The sequence below is a fragment of the Callorhinus ursinus genome, unplaced genomic scaffold, assembly GCF_003265705.2.
Source record: "Callorhinus ursinus isolate GAN/ISIS: 27379988/994484 unplaced genomic scaffold, GSC_fseal_2.0 scaffold49, whole genome shotgun sequence".
Classification (NCBI taxonomy): domain Eukaryota; kingdom Metazoa; phylum Chordata; class Mammalia; order Carnivora; family Otariidae; genus Callorhinus; species Callorhinus ursinus.
This window is the reverse complement of record NW_027397111.1, coordinates 476,140-498,399: the sequence shown is the minus strand read 5'-3', so window position 1 is coordinate 498,399 and position 22,260 is coordinate 476,140. Positions and strand designations below refer to the sequence as shown.

At 50.6% G+C, this 22,260-nt stretch overlaps 1 protein-coding gene across 1 annotated transcript in view; it reads left to right on the top strand.

The window, feature by feature from the left end:
* The window catches only part of OTOG (otogelin), an 84,932-nt gene that overhangs the window by 29,568 nt on the left and 33,104 nt on the right, over positions 1 to 22,260 (top strand). The window contains exons 24-33 of the mRNA XM_025848543.2: positions 7,561 to 7,668; positions 8,039 to 8,177; positions 9,843 to 9,977; positions 10,227 to 10,373; positions 10,679 to 10,798; positions 12,672 to 12,788; positions 13,491 to 13,647; positions 15,800 to 15,826; positions 18,301 to 18,468; positions 20,969 to 21,247. Of these exons, the coding sequence (XP_025704328.2) occupies positions 7,561 to 7,668; positions 8,039 to 8,177; positions 9,843 to 9,977; positions 10,227 to 10,373; positions 10,679 to 10,798; positions 12,672 to 12,788; positions 13,491 to 13,647; positions 15,800 to 15,826; positions 18,301 to 18,468; positions 20,969 to 21,247 (1,397 nt within the window). The remainder of the gene's footprint in view (positions 1 to 7,560; positions 7,669 to 8,038; positions 8,178 to 9,842; positions 9,978 to 10,226; positions 10,374 to 10,678; positions 10,799 to 12,671; positions 12,789 to 13,490; positions 13,648 to 15,799; positions 15,827 to 18,300; positions 18,469 to 20,968; positions 21,248 to 22,260) is intronic.

Here is a 22,260-nt window from a genome sequence, read left to right as displayed (position 1 = left end):
TGTGTGACCTGGGACAAGGAAAAGCCCTAAGCTCTCCGAGGCTCAGTTTTTCATCTACAAAATGGGAGTAATAATAACAATGCCTACCGCCTCACCAGGTTGTCAGGAGGAATACACGAGCTACTGAAGTGAAAGCACTGAGTAGGGTATGTGGCCTGCTCCAGAGGCCCAGTTGGGTGAAGCCCATGGGAGAAACACCATGCTCCACCTCTCAGTGCCTTTCCCTGCAGAGGTCTGACCAGAACCCTCAGGTGGAGGGCTGGGGCCCCTGGAATACTCCAAAAAGCAAGGCCCCACCCAGTGGAGATAGTCTCCCTCCCAGGTGCCCAAGACGCCACATGGACTGAATTTGGTGGCTGTGCTTTGTGGGTGTGCTGTATGCTGAGGTGGCTGCCAGGGCCCAGCACCCTGCTTTGCCAATTCTCATTCCTGACTCTGGTCTTACTTCAGGTCTGGGCTAAGAGCTTGGGTGCCTGATCCCATGACCTGGCAGCCCAGGGCTGTGGCCTTCAGCCGGGCCCAAGATCAGTGGTCAGGTGGGGGTTCTGGCCCAGGCCTGGCAGTCGAGGGAAGGGAGGGGGACCAGGGTGGGAAGGGGTGGGAAGAGTCAGCGAGAGCTTTACTGTTTATAAAACAGCTTGATGTTATCATCCCCTTCAATAGCAGAGCCTCCCTGGGAGAAAGGAAGGAAGGATCATTACTCTCATTTTGCAGACGAAGAAACTGAGGCCAAGAGCAGGGTGGGGGGAAGTAGGCGGCCCTGGAGCCGTGACTCAAACCCAGCTCTGCTGACTCCAGATCCTGCCCTTAGGCCAGAGCATACCAGCTCTGTGAGGCCAGGGGGCTGGTTCCCTACACAGAGGTCATCACGTGCGTGAGGAACTTCCCCTTCCCAGGCAGTGGTGCCCACAGGAGACCGCTGTGAGGTCTCAAGAGCCCGCACAGGATCCTAGGCCCGGCTGGCGGGATGCAGACGCTACCTGCTGCCGTGTAGACCCCAGAGCAGCCTGGGAGGGAGAGCCAGGGCCTCTGGGGTCAGGAACTGAGGCTCGCTCACTGCCAACCATGGTGGCAGGGCCACAGAGGCCGGGTGGAACTGGGAGGGCTGGGCTCAGCGGTGCCAGTGACCTGTCCTGTGACTTCTCTGAACGTGGCCTCATCTGTACAACAAGGGCCAGTGACTCCCTCCCAGAGGGACTTGGGAATGAAGGATTCAGTGACATCCCTCTCATGACAGTGCTTTGTGGTCTCCAGCTATACTCCTCAAACATTAGTGTGCACATGAGTCATCAGGGACCTGACCCCGATTCAGGAAGTCTGGGGCCGGGGCACCTGAAACTCTGCATTTCTAGTAAGCTCCCAGGAGATCCGATGCTGCTGGTCTGGCGACCACAATCTGAACAGCAGGGTTCTAAAACATTATCCAACAGTAAGGATTAGTTTAACTCAGATTGAAAAGCCAACATGGGGTTCCCTTTTCAATCCCCAGGTTCCAAAGGGATGGATAGAATGTGAAGACTTCTCATGGACTGGGTGACCTATGACAAACTACGTGGCCACTTGGGCATCAGTTTTCTTGTCCGTAAGGTGCTGCTCGTTGGTTGTTGGCCAAGTCTGAGTTGGGCAGCACCTGAACCCACTTCCTCTGCTCCAGGCCTTTTAAGGATCAGTTCAGGTCCTGGAGCTGCTCTAAGAACATCCACAGTCCAGAGGGCTGGGGGGAGGGGGCAAGCCCCCAGCCCAGCCACCTGAATGTTTGTCGGTGGCTATGGGACATCAGACAAATCACTTCCTTTTTCTGAGCCTGGATTTCCTCATCTGTGAACTGAGGGTAGTAATACCATCTTGTGGGGCTCTTATGAGATTTGAATGAGGCAGTGGCTGCAAGGAGCCAGGCACTGTGTAGTAAGAGCTCCATAAAGGCTTGTTCCCTTCCCTTTCTTAATACTGAATGCCATCACCTCTCGGGGTATTTGCCATAGTGGCTCGTATGCTGTTATCAAATGCCCTATGAGGAGCTTACATTCCAGAGGGGCTTGTCAAAGGGAAATTATTAGAGCCTCAACTTGTAAAGAAAGGACAGGCATTTCCTGCCATTCTGGAATGTCCCTTGGGAGCTGGGATAGGGCTTCCAAAGATGCCCAAGTACTATCCTAACAACCCCTGCATGGGGCCTTCTGGGCCCCTGGGCCCCTGGGCCCCATACCCTTCTCGATGGTGTTGATAAGAATCTCTGGGTGCCATGTATTGCTCCAAAGGACCCTGAGCCACTGCAGGAGGCACTAGGGCTCTTTGTGCCACTCTAAATTTCTTTGCATCTGGCTGCTGAGCCAAGGGCCCTGGGGCCATCAAGCAATATAGTACAGTGGTTGTAAGCACAGACTCTGGAGTCAGGCTTGAATCTTGATTCCACCACTTACTAGGTGAGTTAGTTAACTTCCTTGAGTCTCAGTTTCCTCATTTGTAAAGTAGCACAGAGTAAGCACTCCATGTGAGCAGACAAGCATTGTCTTCCTCATTTGGATGCCATGCATTTGTAGATGTCCTCTGAGGGGACCCTGAAGTGAAAGGATCCCTTAACAGGTCAGGAGAGGATGCTCCACAGACTGAGAGCACCTTGAGGACAGAGGCCAAAGCTTCTCTCTGTGGTGGGCACACAGCAGGTGCTCAGGGACGCAAGCAGGTCTCCATAGGGCCAGGAGGGAGCAGGGAATGGTGGACAGCAGGGAAGACCTCTCAGGAGGTGGCAAGAGACAAGGCCTGGGCGGAAGGTGGAAGGCGTGAGCCAGCCCACTGTTGGTGTCTGATGCAATAATGGGTAGAGCAGGGACAAGAAACCAGTATTTATTGTGTATCTACTAGGCGCTAGGCAGTATGCTCAGGTCTGTAATGAAATTCTTGTCATGACCTTGAGGAAAGCATAATTACCCCTGTTTTACACATGAAAAAAACAGGGGCTTAGGAAGGTTAAGTGGCTTCAGGGAGAACACTGAATTAAACACATGCCTTTTTTTTTTTTTTTTCCTGCTTCCTCCCACAATGAAATGCTGGTAATGGAGTTAAATAAAACAAAACAAAACAAAACAAAAACAAAACAAAACAAAAACCCCTGTAAGTCCCCAGGGACAAGGAGAACCGGCATGGGAAAGACAGTGGCACAAGATGGGTCAATAGTTCTTGAAGCACGAACAAGGGTGGCTGTGTGGAAACTAACCTTGCAGAGCAGCTATTGACCGCTAATGCTTGCAGAGGAGGCGGCCAAGGAGAAACAACCTATGTTGTGTTGACAGCTTCAGGGACAGGAGGCTCCAGGCATCTCAGAAGGTGGGGTGGTGGGAGGGAGACAGGAGGATGTCCCACACAACTCTGTGTAAGGAGCCATCAACCCCCCAGGCCTCCTCCCCCATGCCTTGGGGTCACACAACTGCCCATCCAGCAGGAGAAAGGTGGTTAAAGTTTCTGCAGAAACCACAGCAGAGACTTTGATCTCAGGACTACCAGGAGGGATGAGATGCAGAGAGAAGACAGGGAGAGTAAATGAAAGCCTAGAGGGACCCCAGCCCTCTTCCCCAGCTTGGTTCCCACAATAGTGGCATTGAAGCTTCTGCCTCCCAGGCTGGAGATGAAGAGGATTCTTCTCTTGAAAAGGGGCTGGGCCAAGAGAAAAAAAAATCTACAGAAGGTGACATTTTAGGGGTTCCCCCAACAAAGTGGTGGCTCCCCTTAATTATGCAGCTTCTAGTCAACTTTTTGTTCCTCACTGCTTTTTTCTCTTTTAAATTTTTTTAAATTGAGGCGTAATTTATAAACAGTAAAATGGGGACGGCTGGGTGGCTCAGTCGTTAAGCCTCTGCCTTCGGCTCAGGTCATGATCCCAGGGTCCTGGGATCTAGCCCCACATCAGGCTCCCTGCTCGGTGGGAAGCCTGCTTCTCCCTCTCCCCCTCCCCCTGCTTGTGTTCCTGCTCTCACTCTCTCTCTCTCTCTGTCAAATAAATAAAATCTTAAAAAAAAAAAACACAGTAAAATGTATAGATTCTATAGTTCACTAAGCTTTGACAAATTTAAATGCTCATGTATAGGTACCCATGAAAGATACTCATTGTCATATCTCACTATTATTTTAATTTGTAATTTTAACTGGTAATTTTCCCTAATGACAATGAGTACTTTTTCATGTGTTTTTTGGCCATTTGTATATCTTCCTTTGTGGAGTGTCCATTCAAGTCTTTTGCCATATCTTATTTAGTTGACTATTTTCTTTAAATTGAGTTACAGTTTTTTCCTTATCAAATATATACATTGCAAATATTTTCTCCCTACCTGTGGTTTGCCTATTTAGGTACTTAATGTATCTTAATAAGCCTAAAAACTTCTGATGAGCAGAAGTTTTAAATTTTGATTGCATCTAATCTATCATTTTTTGCCCTTTATGATCAGTTTTCTCCATGCCCTCAGTAGTTGCAGCTCCAAGGTTGTAAAGACATTCTCTGATGTTTTCCTCCAGTAGCTTTAAATTTTGGCTTTTACATTGGATCTATAATCTATCTGAAATGATTCTATATTGTAGAATGGAGTCAAATTTCATTTTATTTTTTTCTGATGGATATCCTGTGGTTTTAGCCCAATTTTAATAATAGACTTTTCTCTCCCTATTGAATTGCTCTGGTCCCTTTGTTAAAAAAAAAAATCAATTGACTGTATAAATATGGGTCTATTTCAGGACTCTCTATTCTGTACCTTTAATCTCTTTGTCTATCTTTAGACCAGTATCACACAGTCTTGATTTCTGAAGCTTTATAAGAAGTCTTGAAATCAGAAAGTGATAGTGCTCCAACTTTGTTCTTTTTCAGGATTTTTGGGGCACTTCTAGGTCCATGTAAATTTAGGGAATTTCTACAGAAAAGCCTCTGGGATTTTAATTGGTTTTATGTTGAATCTAAAAGTCAGTTTGGTGAGAGCTGACATCTTCACACTAGTGTGTTCCCCCAATGCACAAATATGGCATTATTTCACTTATTGGGTCTTCTTTAATTTCTCTCAGCAGTGTTTCATACTTTCCATGGAAAGGTTTTGCACATATGTCATTGAATTTATTCATAGGTATTTGATGTCTTGGCTGTCCATTCCATCCACGTTGTCAAATTTATTTCATAAAAGTATTTATTTTCCTTTTAATATCTGTAGAGTCTGCAATGATGTTTTCTCTTTTCTCCTGATATTGATAATTTGAGTCTTTTCTCTTTTTCTTACTATCCAGTCTAGGCAGGGGGTTGTCAATGTTATTGATGTTTTCAAAGACCGTACTCTGGTTCCATTGATTTTTTTGTCTATGGTTTTCTGTTTTCTATTTCACTGATTTCTGCTCTTACCTTTATTATTTTCTTCTTACTACTTGCTTTGGTTTTAACTTGCTCTTATATTTCTGGCTCAGATCTTTTATTGTAATCCTTTGTTATTTCTAATATAAGCATTTAAAGCTATAAATTTCTCTGTAAGCTCTGCTTTAGTTCACTCTACAAATTTTGATACCACGTGTTTTCATTATCTTTGTTGTAATCTTTCCTAATTTCCTTTGTGATTTCTTCTTTGATCCATGAGTTATTTAGAAATGTTACTAGAGGGATGTCTGGGTGGCTCAGTGGGTTAGGCGTCTGCCTTTGGCTCAGGTCATGATCCCAGGGTCCTGGGATCGAGCTCCACATCAGGCTCTCTGCTCAGTAGGGAGCCTGCTTCTCCCTCTCCCTCTGTCTGCTGCTCTTCCTACTTGTGCTCTCTCTTTCTCTGTGAAATAAATAAATAAAATCTTTAAAAAAAAGAAATGTTACTAGATTTTGAAATATTTGGAGATTTTTCCTATACTTGTTTGTTCCTGATTTCTTTTTTTTTTTAGATTTATTTATTTATTTGAGAGAGAGAGAGAGTGATAGAGAGCAGGAGGGGCAGGGGGAGAGGGCGAGAGAGAATCTCAAGCAGACTCTGCTGAGCGTGGAGCCCAACACAGGGCTTGATCTCATGACCCTGAGATCATGACCTGAACCAAAACCAAGAGTTGGATGCTTAACTGACAGGAGTGGAGTGTTGAGATCTCTAACTATAATTGTGGATTTGTTTCTTTCTCCTTTTAGTTTCTGTGAGTTTTTGCTTCTGTTTTTAAGCTCTGTTACTTGGTGCATGTCCATTTAGGATTGTTATGTTCTCTTGATAAATGGGCTCCTTTGCTGTCATGAAATATCCCTCCTATTTCTGCTAATGCTACTTGGCTTGAAGTCTACTTTGATGTTAATAAAGCCACTCCATCTTTCTTATAACTGGTGTTTGCATGGTATTTTTTCCTATAATTTTACTTTTAATTTATCTGTGCCTTTGTATTTCAATTGTGTCTTTTGTAAACAGAATGCAGTTAGGTCTTGCTTTTTTAGCCAATGTTACAGTTTCTACCTTTTTAATTGAAGAGTTTGTACATTTGGATTTAATGTAATTGGATTGGATTTACTGCTACCATCTTGTTATTTGTTATCTGTTTGTCCTATTGGGGTTTTTTTTTTTTTTTGGTCTTTTCTGCCTTTTGGGGGGTTATTTTTTAATATTCTATTTTATTTTCTTTGTTTCATTTGACTATATATCGTGGCATTTTTGTGGTTTTTCTAGAGATTACAATCTGTATCTTTCATTTATCAGTCTACCAAGAATTAATATTTTACCACTTTCTGTAGAACACTTGTACCAGTATACCTTCATTTACTTACTTCTTGTCCTTTGTGCCATTATTCTCATACATTTTACTTCTACGTATTTTATAAACCTCACAATTCATTGACATTAACCTTGCTCTAAATACCCAGTTATCTCTTAGAGAAATTAAGAAGCAATTTCTAGAATTATTTATCAACATATTTTCCATTTTTAGAACTCTTCATTCCTTCATGTGAATCTGAGTTTCCATCTTCCTGAAAAACTTACTTTAACATCTCTTTCTTTTTTTGAGAGAGAGAGAGGGTGTGCATGTGAGCAGGGTGGGGGGAAGGGCAGAGGGAGAGAGGGAATCTTAAGCAGGTTCCATGTCCAGTGCAGAGCCCAATGAGGGGTTCAATCTCAGGACCCTGAGATCATGACCTGAGCTGAAATCAAGAGTCAGACCCCTAACCAACTGAGTCACCTAGGCATCCCTAACATTTCTTTTTAATGCAAGTCTATTGGTTGCTCTTGGACGGCCAATGCTCATGTTCATTATCTGTTTATTAATATACAGCTAGTGCCTAAGCGGCAACTGGCATCCTGGCAGGCTGAGAGGGATGTGGCTGGTAGAATTGAGCCTTGCTTCCTGATGGATGGCAGAGGCTTCCGAGGTGGGCCAAGTCTGTCTTTGGTTTTTCCAGTTACCAAGGTACCTCTGAGCCCCACTGGGCAGCAACAGGATGGTAGGTGGGTACATTGTCAGTTTCTTCTGGAGGAAATGCTGAGAGCCATCCTATGGTATCTATGTGGATGCAGGGTTCTCTATAGACAGCAGATAAGGGAAGTGTGCTGGCTTGATCACCTACTTGCTGTGTCCCTACAGCTTACTCAGACATGGGGACGCATGTTTCCTGCCAGAGGATTGCCCGTGCACTTGGAAGGGGAAGGAGTATTTTCCTGGGGACCAGGTCATGTCTCCTTGCCACACCTGGTAAGTGAGGGTACCATTCAGGCTCTGCTTTTTGCCGGGGATGAGGATGGGTACAAGAAGCATGATGGTGAGCACCGTGTAGCATTCCCCCCTCTACCATGTTCACACCCATGTTGTGTGTTTGTGTGCCATACAGGGATGTGTGTATATATACAAGGGTATGTGTAGACAGAAATCTGGGGGATGTTTTTGTAAACATTTACACGAATGGGATTTTGTGACCTCCAGGCTTCCACTGGAGGTCAATGGTGTTTGTGACCCCCTAGCCCGGGGCACATAGTGGGCACTGTGTAGGCAGTGGCTCTGGTGTGGATATTCCGAGTGTGTGTGGTGTGGGCCCTGTGAGCTGCTCTGGGCCCATGTGTTTCAGTGTGTGCCAGTGGGGCTCGTTCCAGTGCACGCTCCACCCCTGTGCTTCCACCTGCACGGCCTATGGTGACCGGCACTACCGCACGTTCGATGGGCTCCCGTTTGACTTCGTGGGGGCGTGCAAAGTGCACCTGATCAAGGTGAGCTCCCGGATGCGTCTGCCCAGCTGGCTGTATGGGGACCTGGGGCAGCTGAAGCTGAGGACCTGTCTGGCGCGGTGATGTTCTAGACTCCAGTCTGATGCAGAATTGGGTGGGTGGAGGGATCTAAGCCCTGGGTTGAGGGTGGGGGGCAGGGCTATCTAGAGACTGAAAGAAGTGCTATAAAGCAGGCTGTGGGCTAGACAGAGCTCACCAGTCATATAATACCCCACTGCTTGGCCACTCACCATTATAGCCTTGCCCTGTTGGGTCCCAAGGGTCTTCTTGTCTGTAATAAGAACTCATGATTTTTGAGGTTTTATCGTATGCCTGGTGGTCTGCTGAGCCAGTTTCGTGGATTACTTTGCCTAATTCTCACAGCAACATTATGAAGTAGAGTTTATTGACCTCATGTTATAGTTGCAGCAACTTAGGCTTAGGGGAGTTAGGTGTCTTGCCTGAGGTCACACCACTGGGCAGTGGCAGAGCTGGTGTCAAGTTTGAACCAAGAAATCTGACGGGAGATTTAGTGTGTGAAAGCTGTCTGCTCCTGCGAAGAAAAAGGGATGGGGAGGGGGGGGGGGGGGGCACAGTAGAGGCAGGATCCTCTCCAGAAGGAGAAGTACGAAGGGGGCAGGTAGGAGAGTGCCAGAGACACACCCAAGGGACTTTGATTTTGCTAAGGACCTGTCCCATTATATAATAGTGAGAGTAATAATAATGACAAATCTTTTATGGAATGAGTCCTAGCTATGGGGCAGGCATTGTGTGGGGGTTTTTCATGTAATTTCTGTAACTCCAAGAGACAGATAATTGACCTTATTTTAATTTTTAACTTTCAAAGGTAATGCATGCTCTTCACTGACATTTAAAACAATTTAGAAGCATATATTAAAAATAAATATTTCCCTTTATAGCTTTTCTGTTCCCATTCCCTGCTTGTAACAATTAGGTGTGAATCCTGCAAGATCATCTTCCATGAGACAGACAGATATACACACACACACATACAGTGCTTTGTTTTTATGGATAGGCTTCTGCAATTTACTTTATTCATTTAATACCATATACCTTAGTCATTATAGAATCGGTACATACCTCTTTCTTCTTTGTGTAAAATTCTACAGAGAGGACATGCTCTAGTTTGTTTTATTATCTCCCCATGGACAGACATTTAGATTGTTGCTGATATTTAAATGCTCAATGAATACTTTTGTGGATGTATCTCTATAGAGTGTTAGACGTGGGATTGCCATGAAAAGTTGTATACACATAAGATGTTATTCAGTGCTTGCAATTTGCCCTCCAAAAAGGCTTACACTACTGTCATCATGTATATAAGACAGTACCTCTACCCTATACCCCTGTCAGCACCAGTCAACCCTATTATATAGCCATCCATCCATCCATCCATCCATCCATCCATCCATCCATCCATCTGTCCAATACTTTTTGGAGAGTGACTACATGCTAAAAAATGCCCTAGGCACCCAACACTGAAATTGAGCTTCAGAGAACTGAAGTAAGTTGCCCAAAGTCACACAGCTAATAAGAAGTATAAGTAGATTGAAAACCACCTCAGAGTCCATGTCCCACTACCTCTGTGCCTGTCCGCAGGCTCTTTTCTCTCCCTGGCTTTACTCAACTAATTTATTTTCTCCTCAGAGCACAGCGGACCTCAGTTTCTCTGTGATTGTAGAGAATGTAGACTGCTACAGCTCTGGTATCATCTGTAGGAAGTTTATTTCCATCAACGTCGGGAACTCACTCCTCATCTTTGATGACGACTCGGGAAGTCCTGTAAGGCCCGGTGCGGGTTCAGGTTGTACAGACAGTTGTATGTTAACAAGGGCTGGGGCAGAAGAGGGCTGGGGACCCAGTTTCTTGGAGCTGTTGAGTCAGCAGCCCCGACTGAAATCCTTGGTCAGAGTCAGGAACACAGAGGTCAGTGTCAGGGTGTGAGGGAGGCGTGAGTTCCTGGGGCTGGGCAGCTGACCCAGGTGTTGGGGGACACCTGGGCCTCAGGAATGACCATCTCTGTCGCTCTAGAGTCCTGAGAGCTTCCTGGATGAGAAGCAGGAGGTCCACACGTGGCAAGCAGGGTTTTTCACGCTGGTGCATTTCCCAAGGGAGCACATCACCCTCTTATGGGACCAGAGAACCACAGTGCACATCCAGGCTGGGCCACAGTGGCAGGTACTTGCGTGAGCAGTGACCCTCACAGGGCCCTCTGCTCCTGCCTGGGGCTGAGCCAGGCCACTGGGCATCCTTGCGTGAGCTGTACCCTCACCAGGGAGCCTGGGGTATCATGCCTTCTGTCCCGTCTGTCCTCACCCCACTCCGTGCCCCTCTCCTCGGAGTCTTCTCCTATCCCTCTTTACATCATGACCCCAGAAGTTGCTTCAGGTCCATGACAGACTCCTGGGCTCATGGTAACTGTGCTGCCAGTGGTTCGTCCCTGGTGTTCCTGCAGGTGACCGCAGTGTCCTCTCTTCTTTTAGGGCCAGCTGGCAGGACTCTGTGGGAACTTTGACTTAAAAACCATCAATGAGATGAGGACTCCGGAGAATTTAGAGTTAACTAACCCCCAGGAGTTTGGCAGCAGTTGGGCTGCCGTCGAGGTAAAGGCTCCCTAGGCTAGCTCCCTCCCTCACTCAGATGGGCCCTGGCTGGCACTGAGGGGACCTGGCCCCAGGTCAGGGACATTGGTGTGAGACTGCTCGTGTAATGGCCTCTGACCCAGCATCCCCAGCCTTCGGCTCTGTCCTGTGGCCAGAGGGCATCTACCCCCCACCTCACAAATCGGGCTGCACCTGTGCCCTGGATCAAGCCCTCATGGCAGGGTAGGGGCTGAGAAGGAGATGAAGTCTTTGTCCGAGGAGAGATGACCACCCGTACTAGGGAAGATGAGGCTTGTTGAAACATGACCATCTTAACCACCTCTGTGCCCCCAGTGCCTGGCACTAGGTCTGGTCCAGAGGAGAGTCCAAGAGAGACCCATGTGGCCTGAGGCAATCAGAGCAGGCTTCCTGAAGGAGGTGGGAGTAGACTGGTACTTAAAGGCCATATTTGGAAAGATGAATGTATCAGAGAGAAGGCCTCTGAGAGGGAGACAGCTTAAGCAGAGGCAGAAATGAGGAGGATGTCCCTGGGGTTCGGGAAATGGCTGAGGACCCCAAGTTGTGAGCTATGGGGGAAAACAGCACTGAACTGAGAGCAAGAGACCTAGGCTCTTGTCTTGGGTCATCCAGTGAGTTGCTGGGTGAGCTTGAGTAAGTTCTGTCTTCTCCGTGGTCCTCTGAAGGAGCTCTGCCAGGAGAACACTGTAGACTGGATTTAAGCTCTCGTGACAACTCTGATCAGTCAGAAGAGGTAACCTGTGAAGCTGTGCTGAGAAATACCTAAGACTTGTGTCAGGCTCAGCTAGAGGGAGAACTGTGATTGATTAGTTATGTCTGTGGATGCAGCAGCAAAGTGGTGATAGGGGCGTTACATATTTGCGTTTCCTGGACTGAGTCATCTTAGGTCCCTAATTCTCAGGTGGGGAGTAGATGAAGATGAGCTTATGTGGACTGGGGTCCAGGGACAGTCATGGCTTGGAGCCAGTGTAATCCTAAGGTGGGACAAGGCTGTTCTTACAGCCTCAGAAGAGTGTTCTCTAGCCCACCCCCATTTTAGAGAAGCAGAGAGGATGACTAACCTTTATTGCTCCCCTCCTCTGATCCCTTACTGCTGTTCCTCTCTTGATAACCCCCTTGGGCACATCCTGGGGTGTTCTTATGAGAGTGTAGCACTGATGGAGGAGGTTCGGCAGACATCGGGGTGGTCTGTATTAGTTATTAGTTATCTATAGCTTTGTAACAACACTACTACAGACTTGGAAACATTTAACCACACACATGTGGTGTCTGTTGGTCAGGAGTCAGGGTGGGGCTTGACTGGTTCTCTGCTTGGGGTATCACAGGCTCAACCAAGGTGTCAGCCAGGGCTGGGCTCGCATCTGGATGTTCGACTAGGGAGGTATGTCCTTCCCCACCTGCTTCGGTGGTTGTCAGCAGCATTCGGTTCCTTGCAACCATAGAACTGAGAGCTTCAGTGTTTTTGCTAGCTGTTGGCCAGAGAAGACCCCCGGCTGCTAGAGAGCACTCACCGTTTCTACCATGTGAGACTCCCCCACATGGCTGCTTGCTTCTTCATGGCCAGCAAGGGAGAGACTCCAGCAAGATGGGCTCTAACATCTTATAAAACATAAAATATGTAACATAAAAATGCAGTCACAGACTCATAACCACGTCCATCCCGTCACCTTTGCCTTCTTTTGTCAGTTTGAAGCAAGTCATAGGTCCTTCCTATACTCAAGGGGAGGGAATTATACAAGGACTTGAACCTCAAGAGTTGGGGGACCAAGGGGGCCACTCTAAGAGTCTGTCCACCGCACCAGGCAACAGGCATTGTGGGGATAGGGAGACCAACAGCCCTGCCTTTGCCTCTCAGTGCCCAGACACCCTTGACCCCTGGGACACGTGTGTCCTGAATCCTCTCCGAGAACCATTTGCCAGAAAGGAGTGCAGCATCCTGCTCAGTGAGGTGTTTGAGACCTGCCACCCTGTGGTGAGTGGACCCCAGCCTCAGTCCTCCTGAGCCCCTCCCTACCTTCCCTCAGTCCCTTCTGCTCGCAGACCTCCCCCCACCCAATGCCTGGGGAGAGGCACCTCAGGTCTAGAAAGGAGACCTACCTCTGCCGATCCCCTGCCCCCAGCCTGCTCTGATGAACCTGTCCTGTTTCCCCAGATGACCCAGGACAGACGGCCAAACAAACAGCTTCCATGCCTTTTTCAAACCTATCTCAGTCTGGCTCTTCCTCCCAGTGGGGAAGTTATTCTGCACAGTGGACACAAACCCCTCATGCCCTGGCATCGGCCTGAGTGGAGACGGAGAGGAGCTGGCGCTTAGCTCTGCGTGGCACCCCCCAGGGCCTCGAAGGCTGCCGTCGGCCTGGCCCTGGCTGTGTCTGGCCCTGGCTGGGAGTTCATACCCCATGTCTCTCAGCCACGCTCTTAGCCTCTGGATCCAATAGCGTAGGCCTAGGGAAGGCGAGAGCTTAGTTCTCAAAAGTGGGGTCTGCCTGCGCCATGGAGCTGTTTTGCTCTGAGCTGGCCACCTGTCTGCCCTCACGCCACCGGGGCAGCTCACCCCAGCCTGGGGTCCCTTCATGCTGATGCTGCTCCCTGCCGCTGGGAGGCATCGGCTGGGAAGCTGAGGGGCTAACCCTCGGGAGCTGTCCTCTGACCTCCGACTTCTGACCTCCCCCAGGTCGATGTCACTTGGTTTTACTCAAACTGCCTGACAGACACCTGTGGGTGCAGCCGGGGCGGGGACTGTGAGTGCTTCTGTGCCAGTGTGTCCGCCTACGCCCACCAGTGCTGCCAGCACGGGGTGGCTGTGGGCTGGCGGACCCCGCGCCTCTGCCGTGAGTATGCAGACCGGTCACCCAGCATGGGGAGCGGGGGCCCCTCCGCGGGCAGGCCTGTGGGCTGCCATCACCCTGGCTAGCATTACTGAGTACTCGGTACGTGCCACGCACCAACTGGTTTGCCCGTATCTTTCACTGAATTCGCAAAATACCTTATCAAGTAGGAGTTCATTCCTGGTTCGCAGCCGGGGAACAGGTTAGACAGGGAGAGATGGAGTGACGTGCTCAGGGTCACACAGCTTAGTGGAGGGGCCAGGGCTCGTCTTCGGACGGTCTGGCTGTAAATCTGGGCTCCTAACCACGTTCCCGGGGGACTCAGGAGCCCGGGCCTTCAGCCCCACGGCTGTCGTTTGCAAGCTGTGTGGCTTCAAACAAGTCACCCAACCTCTCTGGGGCTCAGTGTTCTCATCTGAAAAGTAGGAATAGACCTGCCCCACCAGGTTTATTGTGAGGGTCAAATGGGATAATGAATTAAAAGCCCTTTGTCAGCTAAGACACACGGGTCCCTTCAGAGGCAGCACAAGACGTCAGTTTATTTAGAGCAATGGTGGTCTGTAAATGCTTTGCGTTGCGCGCTCCAGCTAGTACAAAGTATTTCAAGCATGCATTCACACACATACATAGATACATGTATACACTACTATTAGTAGTACAAATGTGTATCACAAAACGGCCAGGGACACCTCACCTAGGACACAGGATTTAAGGAAGCACCAAAAACTCAGTAACGGAGATAAACCACATTTTAAGGTAATATTGAAAAAAAATCAAACTTAATGCAAAAATATCTGTGGCTTTGATGAACAAAATATCAAAGTTTTAAGTAATGACGGGGTCGATAGTACTGGTTTTCCCTTCTGCCTCAGGATCTAACGTGGCTTGGCAAGGCGCTTTCATCGCTCCTGTCCTTATTTTAAATTTTTGATATTTGGTTCATCACGGACATTTTGCATTTCGCATTAATTTAAAACATTTTAAAACAGTGCATTAAAATATTATGTATCTTAATTACTGAGGTGTTTGACGCCCCCTTCCCTTTTGCACACAACGTGAGCACTTGCCTTGCTCTAGTCCAGGACTCGCAAGTCTGTGGGGCAGGTACCCTTGGTGGTCCCACATGAGAGAGCAGGGCACTAAATTTCAGAGAGGTTGAGTAACTTGTCCCAGTATGCACAGCTGAAGAGTGAGAGAGATGGAATTTGAAATCAGGTCTGACTCTTCCGGGCTACCTCCCACTGACCTGGTACACACTTGAAACCAGAGACTCCGAGATCTAAATTTCTAGTTCAGTCTTCTGAGTCAACAAATGAGGAAAAGTGAGTCCTTTTCCATAGCCACATGGTGGGTCAGTCTCACTGTGAGTGCTCTTTCTAGAGGTCAGTGCCAAATGCAAAGAGACAGTGTTGATCATGGCATTTGGGGTATGGGGTGGAGTAGGTGGCTCTCTTTAGACCATGCCTACGAATGAGGGAGGATCCCCCTCAGCCTTCATCCACGGTCTACCCAACTGGCTCCTCATGGCCTTGCTTCTGGCTTTGGGTGCCCCTGCAAGGTCCCCAGCTGGCCCCAGGGGACTACAGAATCCATGGCTGAGGCAGCTGGGCAACAGGCTGTGGTGCTGGGCGGAGCCACTAGAGGGCGCGCTGAGCACACACTTGGAGGAGCTTGTCGCAACCTGGTGGAAATTACACCCGGAGGGGCCTGAAAAAAGCCTTGGGTCCTGGTGGCCCCTGGTTCCCTTCCACCCAGAGTTCTTGAAATACTAACTTCTATCTTGTGCTTGCATTCCTCCAGGACCTGCTATAACATTTGTGATTGGAGTTTCCACTCCTTGATTGTAACCTTGCCCTTTGGGGCCACACAAAATGCCCCATTCTGTCCAAGACTCATTCACTCATTCACCCATTTGCTCATTCATTCATTCGCTACATGCTGAGTGCCTACTCTAGGCCAGGCTTTGAGCTTTGTGCCGGGGGCACAGACAGGAGCCGTGGTATTTCCTACACTTTAAGATACCTGAGTCCAATGACCATCCCCAGATCTTGGAGTTTGGGAGGCAGGCCAAATGTGGGACAGCTGGGATGCTAGGGGCCGTGGCTCTGCCCATCTGTTCCAAGCTTCTCAAGAAGTCTTGTTCTCTCTCTTGCAGCGTATGACTGTGACTTCTTTAACAAAGGTAAGCCCATCCTCCCCAAGTGGAGTCTGGGGGCCTGAGTACCGCCAGCCCTGCTCCTGCCATGACAGCATTAACTGGCCCTGGAAGAGCTGTAACATGGTGCGAGGGGGACCGCACTGTGCAGAGAGAATCCAGACAGTGCAGAGGCCAGGTGTGTCCCAGAACTCTGTCTCTAGAAGCTCCCGTGGCCCCTCTCTCCCGGCCAGGCCAGCTTCCAGGGAGTTGTTCTCACCTAGGGCAGCTTCACCGGGAAGTAAAAACCCCATTCCCACCAATATGCCACCCTCTGGCCTTTGCAACCTCACTCATCAGGCTCATGGAATATTGTCTTGGATCTCCATATACTGTGAAGGTTTGAGTGGTGAAGGCAAATGCAAACTGCTCTTTCTGAGGATCACTGGGGCAAAACCTACAGCTTGGCTCAGCCTGTCCAATTCATCTTCCAATTTAGCCAAGGTCACAGGGTACCAGGATATGCTCCAAATTCTGCATTAGCTAGGGTAAAACTACAGGTCGCGACTAGAGATCCAAGGGAGGCTAATGTCCAACGTTAGAGCTCATTATTCAGTTTCATCACCAGGGTCATGGGCAATAGGGTGGTCAGTCAGATCTTGGCAGAGTTAGGTACTCGTCAGGTCCTTGGTACCATTCACCTTTGACTTTGGAGCCCTGCTCCATCGCCTTCCAGGTAGCATGCCAGGAATAGGCCTATGTGCATTTAGGCCCAAGGCTTTGTCCTCAGTTACATGCATTATCAGATTTTGGGTTGAGACGTCCCACTGGCAGAGGATAGCAGGTGAAATCGAGGGGGACAGACGAGAGACAGGATACCAGTTAGGGAATCTGAGAGATAAGAGCTGGATCAGGGTGAAGCATGATAATTCAGGGACTACAGACCCTCCAAAATGTTAGCCCCCAGGGACTCCTGATGGCCAAGGGCTTCCTCCTGGCTATGAGGAAGCTTCCCTTATAGGAATGAACCTGTAACAGAATTACAGTCCCTGAGACAGGCAAGGTCTGTCTGACATCAGGCAAGACATTTCAGCGAGACAGCTCTGAGAAGAGTTTTCTCCCTTCTGTGGCATTTTGGGTGGCAGTAACTGGCAAAGGACAAGCTGTTTCTAGCATCCTCCACCTACTCATCCACCTACCCATCCATTCCTTGCTCTGCTCTCCTACCAACATTTTCTCTGGTCCAGGCCCTTTGCTGGGTGCTGGGGAATCAATGGTCAAAGAGACCTGTCCCAGTGGTGTGCTGGAGCCAGCTCACACTGGCCCTCTAAAGCTGTGGTGTGGTCCTAACTCCACATTCAGTTGGTAGTTTGAAACTGACCACTGCCGTGAGTATTCACATGGTGGAAATCAGCAACCACTACAAAGTGGCATTTTGTTTGTTTGTTTGTTTGAGAGTTTACTGTTATGCATTTGCTAGCATAGCGCTGCATCTGGCCCAGGAGACTGACGTGGATCCACCATCAAGGTCCTCATCCTAAGAGCTGTGATCAGGGCCTGCCGTGCTCCAAGGGCTGGTGGAGCGCTGAGGAGGAGGGATGACGTTTGTGTGTGGCGGGAGAGGGTGCAGGGAGAGCTTCGCCAAGGAGGTGACATTTGAGCTGGGCCCCAAAGGTTGAGTAGGCGTTTGCCAGGCACAAAACATGGAGGACTACTCTGAGTGGGTGGACAGCATGAGGAGAGGCATGAGGTAGAGCACAGCACGACTCTTTCAAGAAAGTGCTAGAGAAGTTCAATGTGGCAGGGCAGGGGTGTGGGGAGCTAGGTGGGGTTTGGGGTGGGAAGGGTCCCTGAATTCAAGCTGGGCTATTGGATTCCATCCTGAGGGCAATGGGGAGCCATTGATGAGTCCCAGCAGGGAGTCTGGCTAGAAAGGTGACTCGGGCACCTGTGGGGAGGAAGCACTGGAGGCTGGGGGGCACACCAGAGGCAGGGAGGTTGGTTTTAAGGCAATTGTCTAGGAAACCCATGGCCCTCTCCAACCTATACCAACAACGGTAGGAACCCAAGAGCCACAAAAATGACACATTTGAGATAAGCAGGTAAACACTGATGTTGAGCCTGAGACTTGCCGGCCTTCATTCCTCAGGCGTTGGGTGGGCAGAGACCAGGTCTGATGTTGAGTCCCAGAGGCGACCCTGAATAGAGCAGTGGCTGCGGGACAGGCCCATGGAGAGACATCTGCAGGGGTCGGGGTGGGGCAGAGGTCTCCCGTGGGTGGCCCTGTTCCCAGGTTCCCTGTGAAATTGTTCAGGCACTGTGCAGAGGGTCACTTCCCATCAGGGACTGACCCCCTGGAATTCATGCCCCTTCCTTGTGGAATCAAGCTCCCTGGGGCCCGGGGTGAGAGAAGCGACTGAGAGTAGCTCTCTTACACACTCTCTTTTCCCCACCTCTGGCAGGATGGGAGGTGGGCCAAGGCCCAGGGAGGCAGGCCTCACACCTGGGCCCCTTCTCTCCAGCACTAGGTAAGGGTCCCTACCAACTGGCCAGCTTGGCCACTGGCAATGTCCTGGTGGCCAGCAAGGCGGCAGACGGTGCCATGGTCCTCATGAGTGCGGAGGACGCGGCTCCAGGGGACATTGTGAACTTCCTGCTGACGGCTGCGCTGTACAAGGCCAAGGCTCATGGTAAGGTCTGCCTCCAGCCCCACTGCAGCTCTTGGTGGAGGGAGGATGCTGAGGCCCTAAGCAATCTGTAGTTGCTGGAGAAATGTGGGGCTCTAACAGGTGCCCCTCTCCCAGCTGAGACAGGCCTCTGGGTCAGCCTGTTAGTCTCTTCAAACAGACACCTTCCATTTTCTCCCTGGAAAAAGCAGGGAAGCCAAGGTCCAGAAGTACCTTGGTAGCTTTATACCATTGCTGTGTTCCGGTCAGGCCTGGTGGCAACAGCTGCTCCTTCTGCTCCCGCCCCTCCTTCCAGCCCCCTGTCCACTTCACCCTCTCCTCCTCCCCTCCTCTTCTCCCTCCCCTCCACCCTCTTCCGTCTCTTCCTGCTTCTCCTTCTCTTCTGCCTCCTTCCTCCTCCCTTCCCCTCCGTTTTTGAGACTGGATAGACTTTAAGTGCCAGAGGGGAGCTGGCTGATGTGCTGACTCCTGGGGGGCTTGCTTCTGCGAATGGAGGAGCAGGCTCTTGACCGGCTCAGGTTATGATCCTGAATTCTGGGACACGCCTGCAACCAGCCACAGCCCCCTGGGACTCAGTCCGCACACCCGACTGGCTTTGCGTTAGTGGGCTCTGTCCTCTGTCCAGAGTTCAGTAGTGCTGAAGGGGTGGCAGGAACCTTGCCCAGCACAGAGGGACCCCCCTGGATGGTATTTTTGTTGGGCCCTGGGCCAGCCAAGGCCTCAGTTCAACCAGTGCTGGGAAGTCTTTCCTGTGGCCATTTGCGTGTGTCCCAGTGTGCGTGACCGCTGTGATCAGCATTTCTACCCCTGCATCCTGCTGGCCCCATCTAGTCAGTATCTCCCCAACCACAGGGATGCGGCCCATCCCAGCATCAACTGGAACCGGGACCCAAGACACTTCTCAGAGGGTTCATCCCAGTCTCAGAGTCTCAGGGTCTGCAGTTTATCTAGTTATGAGGACCTCTCCCCACCCCCTCATCCCTCTTTCCCTGCCTTTCATTGAGCCCTATTCCCAGGCCAGGCACAGAACTGGGCACCAGGGCATTAGGGATGGAAGAGACACATCCCTGTCCACCGGAAGTCCACAGTCCCATCCAGGAGATAGACACGATATGAGCATGATATGATGGTGCCTGCTCCTGGGTCCCATCCCTGGGGCAGACTGTGTGGAGGTTAAGCTCCTGGGCTCTGGCCTTAGCCTACCTGGTCTCCTAATCCTGCCTCCCTCTTCCACCATCAGTGTGACTCTGGGCCTCACTTCCCTCATCTGTAAAATGGGAACAACAAGATCATCCCCCGCTAACCAATTATAGATTGTACTTGTTATGATGTTTATCCTCCTCCCAGTTGAATGTAAGTTCTATCAGGGCAGGGATTTTGGTCATTTTGTTTCCTATTGTGCCTACAATAGCGCCTGGCACATCATGGGCCCTCAGAAAACATGAGCTGCTGAATGAATGAATTTGCCACCTCCTGGGGCTCTCTTGGAATTTAATAACCCAGCAGGTAGAGGACTGACTTAGTATCATGTCTGGCACATAGTAAGTCCTTGATAAACAGCACTTATTGTTATTACGGTCAAGAATGAATCCTTCCTCCAGTTGCCTCCTGTCTCCTCACAACTGCTCAGGGAGGTGTGACAGGGCCACATGGACGGGGAGGGAAGACACATCAAGCCCCATGCTAGGCCTTTCACCTGCGCCATATTGTTTGCCCCTCACAACAGCCTCGGCATGTTAAGCCACTTGCCCACAATACAGCCAGCCATGGCGGGCCGGGACTCCTGGACACCTGCTTGTGTGGTTTTGGGGGCTATCCACCCAGCAACAAGCCCCACTTTCTAGAACTGGTTCTTTGTGGACACAGGAGAGAGGACAGTGAACACCAGTTGTGGGGCTCAGGGCAAGCCCCTTCTCCTCTTGGGGTCACTGTTTTCTGTGGGTTGGACTCCACATCCCCTCAGTCTGCCAGCTCTGAGCCTCTGGGATTCTGTGTGGAGCAGGACCATGCTGGGGTCACTGAAACCTGTCAAATCAGCACCCCCCAGCCTGTCCAGTGTGTCCAATAGAACATGATTCCTCCGGGGCGGCCGTTTCTGTCAGTCTGCTCACTGCTGTGTCCCTAGCATGGAGAATTCCTCCTGGCGCACAGAGGGTCCCCCAGAGGCTTACAGGGAGAGGAAAGGAGGGAGGGAGGGAGGGAGGGAGTGAAGGAGAAAGGACGGAAAGAGGGAGGAGGGAAGGAAGGTGGGAGGAAGACACATCCCTGAGGTTTGGCAGCTGACAGCTTCTCTAAGCTTCCACTTCCCTCGGGGAGAGGTGGTGTGTGCAGAGGGGCCGCCAGCAGGCAGAAGCAGGTGGGCAGGGGGGAGGTGGGGGAGCAGGGCCCAGCTAATCCACGGGGCGGGTGGCTGCCCTGAGTCACGGAGTGCAGACACATGCCAGGCTCTGCCCCTCACCTGGACCCCTCTCTGCGCTCACCTCACCCGCCTGGCTCTTTACAGACCCAGATGTGGTGTCCCTGGAGGCAGCGGACAGACCCAACTTCTTCCTCCATGTCACAGCCAATGGGTCTCTGGAGCTGGTCAAGTGGCAGGGCAGCGTTGCCTTCCACCACCATGCCTCCTTCTTACTGCACCGGGGGGCAGGGCAGGCAGACCTCGTGGCCCTGGAGTCGCTGGCAGAGCCTGGCTCCTTCCTTTACGTGTTGGGCCCTACGCTGGGCCTGCGGCTGTACGAGCACACGGAGGTGTTCCACCGGGGCACGTTCTTCCGCCTTCTGGGTAGGTGTCCACCCTGCCATCACCCTCAGTCCCTCCTCAAACTGCCCTTCCTGCCCTCTCCCACCCTCCCAGCTGCCCTCAAGAGGCAGAATTCCCACTGTCCTGGCACAGGAGGCCACCCTTGGGTGCTGCCCCTACGATGGGAGGGGGCCCGACCTCCATGTTGGCAGCCTAGGGAGCCGTGGGCCGTGGGGCTTGGGGCCCAGCCAGCTTCCTGGGTCCTGCCTCCACGCACAGGCCAACTACATGGTCTAAAACTAGGGCAGCCTTTGTGGACACGAGGTAAGAAGTGCTCCTGACTGCAGCTTGCCAAGCCCACTGGCTCAGGTTTCTTGCTGATGGGGACACATGCCTGCCCTGTGAGCTCAAAGATTGCCCCCTGGGCACCAGGCTGAGGAGCCAGCAGTCTCCCTCTGTCCTTCATGGGAGGCCCGGGACCCTGGGCAGTGATGGGGCAGCTCCATACCCTTTCAGCTAAGGCCAGTGGGTTCCAGGGCTCTGCCATCCCCCTGCCAGGTGGGTCTGCCCCCAAGTGCTTGTTCTCTGCTTATACCCTGGGGGAAGTGATCACAATTTCTCTACCACTCCAGGCAGGCCTCTCTGTCCTGCAAGGGCACATGTATGTTTGTGCCTGTGAGGGCACCTTGTGCTGCATGAGTGGGTCCATTTACATATGTGCACAAATGTATCTCCAACCAGCCCCTTCACTTATCACCTCCCCCACAAGCCAGGCCTGGGCCAGCTCATTCTTCCATTCCGTGGTCATCTAGAGAGTCCACCAAAGAACCCCATCCAGGACAGATTCATCACTGGCTATAATGGCAGGACTTGTGGCCCTTTCTGGAAGACACTGAGGCAGAGTCGCATGAAGCCGGACTTTGAAGCCAGACAGCCTTGGGTTCAAATCCTGACCCTAGTCCTTGGCACTTGGAGGAGAGCTCCCCACCATCCACCTCCGTACAGTGGGGCTATTTGCCTCCTAAGATTGTTGGGAGGATTGATGGCGTTTCACG